This window comes from Pterocles gutturalis, unplaced genomic scaffold (genome assembly GCF_000699245.1).
Source record: "Pterocles gutturalis isolate BGI_N339 unplaced genomic scaffold, ASM69924v1 scaffold49643, whole genome shotgun sequence".
Classification (NCBI taxonomy): Eukaryota; Metazoa; Chordata; class Aves; order Pterocliformes; family Pteroclidae; genus Pterocles; species Pterocles gutturalis.
Genome location: NW_010127522.1, coordinates 1 through 11,852, shown reverse-complemented (window position 1 = coordinate 11,852; position 11,852 = coordinate 1). Strand labels below are relative to the sequence as shown.

At 39.2% G+C, this 11,852-nt stretch overlaps 1 protein-coding gene across 1 annotated transcript; it reads left to right on the top strand.

Annotated features, from left to right (window-relative positions):
• The first annotated feature begins 407 nt into the window (after positions 1-407).
• RABGGTB (Rab geranylgeranyltransferase, beta subunit) lies at positions 408-8,502 on the top strand. Its single transcript, XM_010079296.1, has 7 exons — positions 408-613; positions 2,211-2,316; positions 3,770-3,822; positions 3,936-4,046; positions 6,102-6,227; positions 6,999-7,148; positions 8,362-8,502. Exons 1-7 carry the CDS (start codon positions 425-427, stop codon positions 8,500-8,502), a joined length of 876 nt encoding a protein of 291 aa, XP_010077598.1. The 5' UTR covers positions 408-424.
• Positions 8,503-11,852: the final 3,350 nt, after the last annotated feature.

Genomic DNA, 11,852 nt, shown 5'->3' with positions numbered 1-11,852 from the left:
CAAGTTTAGATTGTGGCGGTTTTGGCACTTGGAAGCAAGATTCATTAAATGTTAGACTGGTTGGTGTGGTAATTTGAGTGGTAGCTTGGGTGCCAAGATAAGAACAGGTGATCTGGCGTGAATCGGTGCCTCAGTACTTGTATGTGTTTCATTTGACATCTGGCTTGATAAGTTGAACTAGAAGATACAGGGGAGGGAGTGAATGTGGTACGTGTAGATACATAGGTGTGCGTGTGTATACGCAGATGCTGATGCGCAGAATGTTGGTGAGTGGCTGGTATGTAGGAGGTTGTTAGTGGGATGGAAGGTGGTTGATGTCTCACAGACTGTTTGTAAACGTTCACTGATGTGTTTTTGTTGCTCTGTGTTGGTGATGTGCTTCTCTGATTAAGAACTAAAATAATGCACTCCTTAGGAATACTGTATGTCAGAGTATCTGAGGATGAGTGGTGTTTACTGGGGGCTGACAGCAATGGACCTCATGGGGCAGCTGCACCGAATGAACAAAGAAGAAATCCTGGCATTCATCAAATCATGTCAGCACGAATGTGGTGGAATAAGTGCCAGCATAGGTCACGATCCTCATCTTCTGTATACCCTCAGTGCTGTCCAGGTAAATGTAACAGGGTAATTTTTTTTGGGAAAAAAAAAAAAGTAATTAATGATTTTCATGATTGTGGATTTATGAACCAGGTACTGTTGGACACCAGTGGCAAAAACTATTTTAGGACCTTATTAAAAAAAATCTACTGGAAAAAGCTTCAGGATTTAGCTCTATAATTTCCTAAAAAATTGACAGATTTGGGAAAATTGTGCTTTTTATGATCATTTAATGGTGACTACATTCTTATAAATTTTCTAACAGTCTTCATAGAATCATAGAAAGGTTTGCGTTGGAAGGGACCTTAAAGCCCATCCAGTCCCACCCCCTGCCATGGGCAGGGACACCTCCCACCAGTGGGCGGGGACGCCTCCCACTAGCCCAGGTTGCTCAAAGCCTCATCCAGCCTGGCCTTGAAGTACGTCTTAGCTACTGGTTTTGCTGGAGTTTTTTGTCAATAATTTTGGATTTTGTGAATTCTTCTTAGTGTACATTGAGGTGAAAGATATGTTTGACCTGAATAGGACTAAAGTTTTGGGTTTTATTTTTTAATGTCTCTATTACTGTATATTATGATTGGTATTATTATAACATTAATAAATAATTATGTAATATTTATATAGACTACATATTTATGTAATGTATAATAGTAGTTTGTTCAGATTTGATTTTTAAGGAGCATACTATGATTGTACATTTTCTGTTGGAGTTGTACATTCTTGCATTTCCCTAAGACTTAGATTTAATCTAACAATTGGAAGATTCCAGCTAACTCTAGGTGTTCAAGGTCGTAGTTGGTATTTTTCATGGTTGGCACTATAATATTGGTTAATTTCAACTTTTATTTCCATTATGCAGTTTATAATAAATTCTTAATTACTCTCTTTACAGATTAGGCAAGTTATGAGTAAAATACAAAGGCAGCTGGGGCTCAGAAACAGTGTTGTTGTTTTCACGTGACGTTGTGTGGGACGGGCTTGCTGGTTCAACTCAGTGCTAGCTCAGAAAACTTTGTATTCCCTGCTACAACCTTTATTTTTCCTCCAGAATATATTGACTGTACACATTGTTCATACTTTTGCTTAAATTATTGCAATGTGTTACTACTCGTTGTATTTAACAATGGAATGTAAATAAAGATCTTATAATTTGAAAGTAATCATTGCTGACAGGCTCAGACCCTAAGTGACATTAGTAACTGTCTGCTTAACGTACACGTGCACATATCTAAGTAGCAGCAGCACACAGACTACCAGTTTGTAAGTCTGTGATGTCATAATGCCATTACAAAACTAACCATAATCAAATCTCTGTTCTACATAATGCTAACATAAAACCCAATAAACTTAATGGTGCTTTTGAAAGGAGAGCTGGAAGTTGGAAAGTAACAAAGCAGGAAACAGTTCGGCTTGAATTGCATCTATTTTCCTTTGAGAATTTTCTAAAGTTTTTAGACACAGATAGATGAACTGCAGTGAATGAAATTTTCTTTTAATAAACCTTACTAAATAGTATTCACAGTCAATTAAATCTAGCATTTTTTTTTAGTAAATAAATTTTTAACATTTTTGCCTCTCTTTGATTGTTACTGTGTCTCTTTTTTTTCCAGATTCTTATCTTATATGATAGTCTCCATGTTGTTGATGTAAATAAAATTGTTGAATATATACAGAACTTGCAAAAAGAAGATGGATCATTTGCTGGAGACACATGGGGTAATTTTTAGATCTTTAAAATTTAGTGACGAGGTTGACATGCATAAGTCTGTGAACTGCATTTTCATTAGGTGCTCTTTTTGTTTACGTGTTGTGTGCGAGCACTTTGAGTTATGAAAAAGGAAGTTTTGTGAAAGACAGAGTTGTGTTTCATTCCTTTTATAAAATATTCTAAACTTCAGTTCCATCCTTGTGTTAAAAATAAATTGTCCAGCTCTTAAAGAAGCAAATCTTTGGGTGTTTGTAGCTTTACAGTACTTTAACACAGTAGCTATGCTATTCTTTAAGAAATGTTTTATGCTTGCTGTTTAAGGGTGGTCAGTTACGATCTGTATCCATGTCGGCTGTGAAAGGATCTTTCACTATATGGGAATGAGAAAAACTGGTTTTGTACTCATGAGCTTCTGTTAATACTGATTTTGTTTTTGTCCATAAATTCTTCATGGACAAATATGGTATTTTTAAGCTGTAGCATAAATATTTAGTCACTTTAAAAATACTTACCCCATGGAACCCTTAAATTTTAATAAAATATATTGCATATCATTGATGTTATTGTTCTGGTAAAATTCAGCAATCGAGCTCGTGGCGGTACGTGTGTGCTACTGTAAGGTAGCTGTTAGCTGTGTGTTGAAGGGGTTCAGAGTTCGCTGCATCCTTTTTGTTAAAGTTTTGAGACAAACTTACTGGATGCACAATGGGCTAATGTTATTTCTGAAGGGCAGTTGCAGTGCAGCTGAAGGAGTGTGACAACTGATGTAGTACAGAGCAGCACATGTTTGTTTTGTGTGTTTCAGCTTGTGGATTTCTTAAGAAGAAAAGTCTTGAATCAGTTGGACCAAAAAAATGAATGTTTACAGCTGGGTTTAATTTTAACTTCAAGTATTAATTGCTTGGAGTTTGGGCTAGGAGAATTATATTGGTATGGACTTGCCAAGCAATCGTTCTGCTGTAGGTGTAGTGGTTTCTGTTTAGCTTCCTGGTATAAGTATTGAAAAGAAAACTTGCAACTTTCATCAGTCTTCCTCTGAAAACAAAAATGGTTTCTCCTCCTGCCCATTTTTAAGGCAGATCAAGAGTTTTCTCTGAGTATTTTTGAGTCCACTTTGCTGCAATTATCTAGTGGAGCACTACAGATAAACTCTCTATGTTGTAAATTACCACTAGTTGAATTGATTTCTGTGTATATCTGACTATACCCCAGCTCAAAATGAGTTGTTTGCTTTTATGTGCAGTAAACATACAGATTACTGGAGTTGCAATGTACACCTAAATTACTGAGGAAATAATCCATGGACTGCAAACAGTACACGGGTGGTTTTTGGCTGATTTTTGTTGTTCAATGTAAACCTCGTGTTTTAACATTTTGTTCCATATTTTCAATGGTGATTTAAATGTATTTTTGTTGTTAATAAGAATACCCTTATTTCATTCCCTACGCCACACATCCCAGGAGAAATAGATACAAGGTTCTCCTTCTGTGCTGCAGCAACTCTTGCACTTCTGGTAAGTCCTAAGTCATTACTTGCACAAGTACGGAATCTTCTCTTTGGTACTGCTGGAGTTTCTGTAGTTAATGGTAGCATATGAAGTGCATTAGCTGCTTTTCTGACCCACAGGGAAAGCTGGATGCTATTGATGTGGGGAAAGCCGTAGAATTCGTTTTGTCCTGTATGAACTTCGATGGAGGATTTGGTTGTAGACCAGGTTCCGAATCACATGCAGGGCAGGTGAGTCTTTCTTTATATGGAAATGTTTTAAATTAGCAGGCATCATGTACTGCCTATAAATGTTTCTGTGTGACATCCATCAGTGGTGTCAACTGATGTGCTCTTCTTGTTTCCCAAATGCCTGGTTTTAGTACCTTAGTTAAAATAAATGGACAAATAGGTAGATATATCTGAGAAGATGAGTAGAGACTTGGGAGGTTATAGTCTGGGCAAAAGAAAAAAAGATTGTAAGGGAACAACTTTTAGGACTGTATTTCAGTTTTCACATAGTGATGTTGCGATAGTTAGCATGGGGATTTTTAGAGAATTTTAATTGGGTATTAATGGAGACATTGGACAAGGTCTGTCTGCCACAAATCGTAATGAAACATAAAGGTCAGTTGTATCATATGTTTGATATTTATCAGCAGATGAACCCAAAAATGAGACATGAACCTTCTCAAGGAGAGGCTTGCTTAATTTTTTCTGGAAAGTCAGTTTTAAGATGAGACACCAAACTCAGGCATGAGAACATTTATCATGTTTTGTTGTAGGCATTAAAGAGTCTTTTACTAGTGACAGTGAATTCTGAAAAATGCTTAGTAAAATAGAAGTGAGAAGAGAATGCAGTAGTACAATTGGCACAAATTAAGGGATCTCACAAGGAAGAGAATCTCAATGACTTCTTCCAGGAGAAAATTCACATTAAAACGACCTTTCCTATTTTTTTTTTTCATGGAAGGAATTATTGCACTTAAGCTGAATTTATTAACAGAAATCAACTTTTAATAAAATATTTTAATGATGTTGCCATCACCTGTTTAAACCTGGTACACGTAACTTATCTTAAGAGTAAATCAGATAAAAGGAAGAAATTCTTCCCTGTGCGGGTGGTGAGGCAGTGGCCCAGGTTGCCCAGAGCAGCTGTGGATGCCCCATCCCTGGAGGGGTTCAAGGCCAGGCTGGATGAGGCTTTGGGCAACCTGGGCTAGTGGGAGGTGTCCCTGCCCATGGCAGGGGGTGGCACTGGATGGTCTTGAAGATCCCTTCCTACCCAAACCCTTCTGGGATTCTGCATTGTCCATATGGTCGGATTAAGTAGCTGAACCCACACTGTTTGCAGCTGGCATTTCCTGAGAGGATTATGTCTGTTGTGCATATTCACCTACTCTTTAATAATAATTCACCTACCCTTTAAAATGCTGTAAAGGGCAACTCCTTCACCAGCACTGTAGTGCAAAAGTTTTCTGTGAATATCACATTTATTTTGCATTATTCTTGGATAGGCACATCTCTGCTGATGTGTGCTTTTGGTGGGTTTTTTGTTGTCTTTCTGAGGGTATATTTTATTAGGAAAAGGCAGTTAATAGCAGGCTTCAGCTGATATTGTGGTTTCTTGCAGTTTGTGCTTGTCTCCTTTCTTAGTGACCGCATGAAATGTGACCAGAGTATGCTGTTGCACTGTACATGTTATTTCCTGTGAAAAAATTAACAGGGATTAGTCAATGCACATATATTACAAAGCACATTGAAAGTAAGCCTGACAAGACTAGATGCATGTGGGATTCCCAGGACAGTTAATGATCAAGGTTAGCCTGCTTCTGCTAGATAATTCATTTGGTCTTTGGTTTGCTCTCCAGAAGCCCTAGGGTTAGCGGCACATACAGGAACAAACCATTGGCTGGATGCAGAATTGTCACAAAGGCCGTATCCAGCCTGCAGAAGTCAGTTTGGGTCCTCTGGCTTGAAAGTCTGTGTTTTAAAAATCAAACTGTATGGCTCTGCCTGATCTTTTAGGATCTTTTTCCAAACCTTGTGTTAATGTCTTGTATTAGTAAAATCTTACTGTTCTGTAGTTACATTGTGTAACTAGTACTTCTATACAAAAGCAGCTGTAACAATAACATACTTTTCTAAAGGGAGAGTAAAACTCATTTGAAATGAAAAGTTGAAATGTGTGCTCATTTTGTGTTGTGCTTGTGTGACTGTGTTTCTGCTTTGAGATCTTCCTACATTTAGTCTGCTAAAGTGTACTTAGTTTTTAAATACACAAAAAATTTATGTCTATAATTTTAGATCTATTGTTGCACAGGATTTCTGGCTATAACAGACCAGTTGCATCGAATAAATGTTGACTTGCTGGGTTGGTGGCTTTGTGAACGTCAGTTACCTTCTGGAGGTCTCAACGGACGACCAGAGAAGGTATTAGGTAGCTTTTTTTGTTTGTTCAAACCTCAATAGAGATTATTTTTTCTAAAGCTGAAGTACTTATGGAAAATGTAATTACTTCTGTGAAATATTTAGTAAACTTTTCAAAGCACTCGGGCCTTAATTTGTGTTCTTCATTTTGTCACCAAGACTTGTCAGGCAGTCCTTAGCTATGCTTGGTTTGAGTCCTCAGTTTAGGAAAGTACATGTACTGAAGTGTGTCTTCCTGATCACTTGAACCAGTATCCTGTTAAATCAGGGCTTAAATCTTTTCTGACATTGGGAGAGATCTCTTCTGTAGGATTTGTACAAAAAATGCTGGTTTACTGGGTGTAAATCCTGGGTGTAATAGTGTTCCACGTCACACTAGGAAGTTGTAACCTAGAATAATCTCCACTGGCAAATAGATAACCAACCAACAAATGTTTTTTCAAAAAAATGAAACTAGTTGATGTGAAGTTCTTTGTACTTACTCCTGAAAAAGGCACTGTGTTTTTTTTAGCCTCTCCTGCAGAAGGTGAAGGCTGTTTCTTGAAGAAGGGAAGAGGTTTGAAAAAGGGACTTGCCCTTCGGGAAAAAGGGAGGTCTTGTGAAGAGACTGCATCCAGGAGCTTTCTTCTCTTTTACACCAAAGAAACTCTTAAGAGTTGTTTCTCCGCAACAGTATTACGACAGCACACCTAGTAATTTGCAGAATGACCAATAACTTTTGCAGTGTCATGTTTAAACCAACATCAAATAATAACCTGTTTCTCTGCTTGCCAGTTACCTGATGTGTGTTATTCGTGGTGGGTGCTAGCATCTTTGAAGATGATTGGTAGGTTACATTGGATTGACAGAGAGAAACTGCGCTGCTTTATTTTGGCTTGCCAAGATGAGGAGACTGGAGGATTTGCTGACAGACCAGGAGACATGGTAAATAATTCTTTACTAAATAAAATATACTTAATTGAAAATTTCAACGGAAAACGTAAGTTTTCTCATTTGAGCGTAACTCAACTCCATCATCCAGAATTTGTAATTCCATTTGCACATTTCCCACTGGGGACCATCTCTGCTTCCAGGCCTGTCCATATGTGCAAGGAAATTCTGTCTTGCCACTCCTAAAATGTACTTTGTTGTTGTTGTTGTTTTATTATTGTTATTATTTTGCTGTCTACTTATTTTACTTCTCTAATGGCCACATACTCGTTCTGGGAAGGAGCAAAATGTATGTCTGAGCTTTGACTACACCTGTAACATGGTTGCCAAAGCACTGAGGAGCAAGACCTCCTATATGCTGGTGTAGTTTGAACCTTCTAGGCTGTAATCAATGGTTGGAGATCCTGTATGTGGCTGTTACGTGGTAATTCAGCTCAGTTTACTGCAGCATAGAACCTTTGCGATAAAATCCAGAAGTTCCACTGATGCAAATGGGATATATGCTGCCCTAGACGGCAGAGGTACTTTGGGACAGGATTTTGTAGAATGCCTAAGTGACTCCACTGGTGGGATGCTTATGTCATGAGACTTCACAGTCTACTGCAGTTGTGTGGTGATACATGCTTTTAGGGAAGGTTCATAGGTTCCTTCAGTGAAGGAATACTTGAACACCAAATAACTGCTCCTGTCTCTTCTGGGTTTTTTCTTCCTTGTAGGTTTTCATTTTGGTTTTCTAGCACAGTAAGTTGCTCCTCCCCTCTCAGGATTTTACAGCACAGCTCTGTACTCAGAGACCATTAAAGAGCGTTATAATGTTGCTGAAGAGCAAATGGGGAATTTATGGAAGTGGTTCTTGTTGATGATCAAATTTACTTTTAAAACTTTTATTATCTTTGGTTCTGCAACTCCATGACATTGCATGCTAATGGAAACACGTGAGTGCTTCCTGCCAAATTCAGAGTTGAAAATCATCTTAGCAGCAGAAAACTGACAAGCAGCTCTGAGTAAATCATAGTAAATGCATGCTGTGGAAATTGTCTTGCCTGTCAACACATGTCAGCACAAATGAAAGTGTGTTCAGTTGTGTTGGTCTTGCTGTGTCGTGGAGATTTGAGGTTCTCGTGCTAGCAAACAAAAAATTCATTCTATACAAATGAAAAGCTGATCGACTTTTGGAAACTGACACAAACTTTCTTTCTTCTCCCAGGTGGATCCCTTTCACACCTTATTTGGAATTGCTGGACTATCTTTATTAGGAGAAGAACAAATTAAGGCTGTCAATCCTGTCTTTTGTATGCCAGAAGATGTCCTTCGGCGAATAAATGTACAGCCTGAGCTTGTGAGCTGAGCCTTGTAGAGAAAGAAGGTTGATAGGCCCTGTTGCTTTGAGTCATCTCATCTCTGAAACTGTTAGCATATTCTTCTTTGAGATGTTTACATTATGAAAGTAAAGCAACAGCTTTACTGTGGGCTTTGTCGCTTTGTAAACTGTACCGGAACAGGCTGGTTCTAGTAATCTGAGTGTAACATGTTCTTTGGTTGTATATAAGAAATATAGAAACATTTCTTATCTGTATCTAAATATATGGGCCTTTGCTTTTTTAAAATATCCAAGTCAAAGCAAGAGTGTGAATGCTTAATTTTTTTGTGTTCCTGTGATAGTAACTGTGCTAGCGTCTGTCTTTACACAAGCATGTTTTGATGGTGGATCACACAAAGCACTTTAAATTAATATGAACAAAACCCTAATTAAGCCATGCACTTAATGCCACACACTCGTGTATTTAATTATTCCTGTTCACGTTTGCCATCACTTTTATATACTGAGAAACAAGCTTTTTCTTCTGATAGTAATTGATACCAGTGAAAACAAAAATTATGGTTCCACTAAGTATGTGTCTTCATTTATTGATGAGTCCCTTAGGCATAATTTCTCTGATATTTGAAATGAAGCATACCTTTAGTATGTATAGTTAAATTTTCTGTAGAGAGGAGGTCTCTGTAGGACCGTGACTTGTAACTGAACATGGAGTTGATCCTCCATTTGTTGCTGGGTTGAAATCCTGCTTTTGTAGTTTTTAAAGACAGTAATTGCCAACGCTTGATTATGGTGTAATTGAGAATAAAACTAGCCATGGAAAATACTTGTTCTCTGAAGGATGAAGTCCTCTTTGTCTTCACAGAAGCCCTAAAATTGCCTTTTAATCTACATTCCACGCACCCTGTCTGAGACTGAATGGTATTCCAGTTGAAATATACAGTAAAAGGTAATTGTGAAGGGGGGGAAGTCTTTCATAATCTCTGTAGTTATGCTTAGAGAAGGTCTAAAGTTGTTTCAAACACAGTGTTAAAAGCCAGATGGTTAGTTTTATCCAGCCTGTTTGTGTTAGTAGAGAGTAAGATAGAACTGGACAAAGTAACCTTTTGGTAGACGTTTACTTGTAGAGAATTGCAAAGAGAGAATGTGTATCTCTAATGAATTTTTAAAGCCTTCTCTACAGGCTTTTAGGTAAGGTAAAAACCCTGCTCTTTTTAGCTGTCCAGTTACCTGATGAATTCTTTGGTCAAAGCCTGGAATTAATTTATTTTTCAGGGTTTGGAAAAAAGTTGCAGTAGGCTTTGTGTTGAGTGCAAGGGAATGAGAGCACTGATCAGGCTTTATCTCACTGTAAAGTTTAACAGACAATTTAAAAATAATTTTTTCTTATTCCAGTTTACCTTTGCAAGTGCCACTTCTTTTCATCTAATGAAACACTGTTCAGTACGTAGGAATTTGCCATTTTTTCCATGTTGTGTAGACAAAATCCTCTTCAGAATTTCTAATCTAGTATAGACTGAGACACCCTGGGAATTGATATAATAGAATCACAGAATCATGAAATCACAGTATCGTAGAATCACAGAACGCTTCAGGCTGGAAGGGATCTCAGAGCCCACCCAGTCCCACCCCCTGCCATGGGCAGGGACACCTCCCACTAGCCCAGGTTGCCTAAAGCCTCATCCAGCCTGGCCTTGAACCCCTCCAGGGATGGGGCATCCACAGCTGCTCTGGGCAACCTGGGCCACTGCCTCACCCCCCGCACAGGAAAAAAAATCCTTACTTATGTCCCATCTAGATCTCCCCTCTTTCGGCTTAAAACTCATCCTGTCCCTGCTCAGGAGTGCCTCCCCATCCCTCCTGTAGCCCCTTTTCAGCACTGGAAGGCTGCTAGAAGGTGGTGTGATACTGCATGACAGTATAGAACATTTCACTGTAGGCTGAAATCCCATTAATATTATTGGAGTTTTTTCTCAGAAGAAGGCCTGGTCAACTTAATTTTCTAAGTCATCTGTGATTTGTAAAGATTTTACGAGATTATATGTTAAAAAAGGGGTAAGTATGTGCACAAAGAACTTAAGAATATTCTTCCATGCTTTACATCAGTTATTTTTTTTTTAGTATTGTATTTGTAGAAAGAGAATCATGTCAATTTTTCTTATGCAAACAAAATCATATTTTCTGTTAAATGTACTGTGAAAAAAATCAGTTGCCCAGTGTGTCTATGTTAAGACTTGTGTCATTTTGGTGCAGAATACTTTGTTACCATTATTTTGTTAAAAGTACTGGTAAGAGTTTTTTTTCTGAGCTTTTGTAGTTAGAAACTTTGCAGTGATTAATCTACTGGTCTGAGTCTTCAGTTACAGGTCCCTTATTAAAGGCATTCAAGAATTTGTATTTTCATAACTTTATTTCCCATGGTAATCTTTACGTGGAAAGATCCTGACGTTATCTTAGTACTTGATCTCAAGTACTGCAGCCAACATTCCCAGCAATAAATTTTGCAAGATGCTATGTGACAATTTGTGAAAGAAAAACGAATAATTCAGGAGTATAAAATTGTGCGTCTGTGGATACGTGTATTAAAAGAAAATCGGGGAAGGGGGGGAGGAAATCAACAGCCGTCCTGTTACCTTCTGAGAACACAGTCAAGTCTGGAGGTACGTGCTTTATTCCAGAGATGCTTCCCTTCGGTTTTGTTGAGACAGCTTGATTAGGTGAATTCAGCCGTATGATTTGTGACCATAAGAAAGGAAGGAAGGTGGGCGACGGACATTCCTTCTGTTTCTGCTTGCTGTACACTTGGATTTCTGTCCGAGACGAGGAGAAGGTCTAACACCAGCTTTCAGGAGTCCGAATGCACGTGGGAAGCTCAATGTAGGAGCTGAAATTCAGCACAGTGGCAGTCACTGGAATCGGCGCTGGCCATCTTCCATCCTTTGCAGTGAAACTGAAATTCCCGGTGCTCAGAGTGCAGCAGCTGCCGGGTGATGCTCGGTGCTGAGAGCACCTCCTGTTCTGCCCCAGGAGGCGGGGGGCAATGCCCGTCAGCTGGGGAGCTGCGCCGGGAGATGAACAGACATCAGCTGTGGCCTCCTGAGGGCTGGCTGCGGTTTGGAGCGGTGTTAGTGCAGGGCCGGTGGGTTCCAGAGGCACAGTGTGCTCTGCTCCAAACGCTCACGGAAGCAGTTTCGGGGTGTGTAGGACACGCTGGTGCACAGAGCAGTGCGGTGGTGTTCGAAAACTCGCGCAGAAAGACATCTTCAAGACAGCTCCAGATCCAAACAAGCTTCATGGTTTTTGTGGGCTCCTTTGGCATCTGAGCTGCTGAGCAGGGGGCACACTGGCGAGGCTCCCGCTGCACAGCCTGAGCGCTGAGG

Bases quoted from the DNA above. Each gene is read 5' to 3' on its own strand.
- RABGGTB (XM_010079296.1), top strand. From the start codon at position 425: ATGTCAGAGTATCTGAGGATGAGTGGTGTTTACTGGGGGCTGACAGCA. The intron at 3,823-3,935 runs GTAAGTCCTAAG...TCTGACCCACAG, and splicing joins CAGCAACTCTTGCACTTCTG to GGAAAGCTGGATGCTATTGA. The intron at 4,047-6,101 runs GTGAGTCTTTCT...CTATAATTTTAG, and splicing joins CCGAATCACATGCAGGGCAG to ATCTATTGTTGCACAGGATT.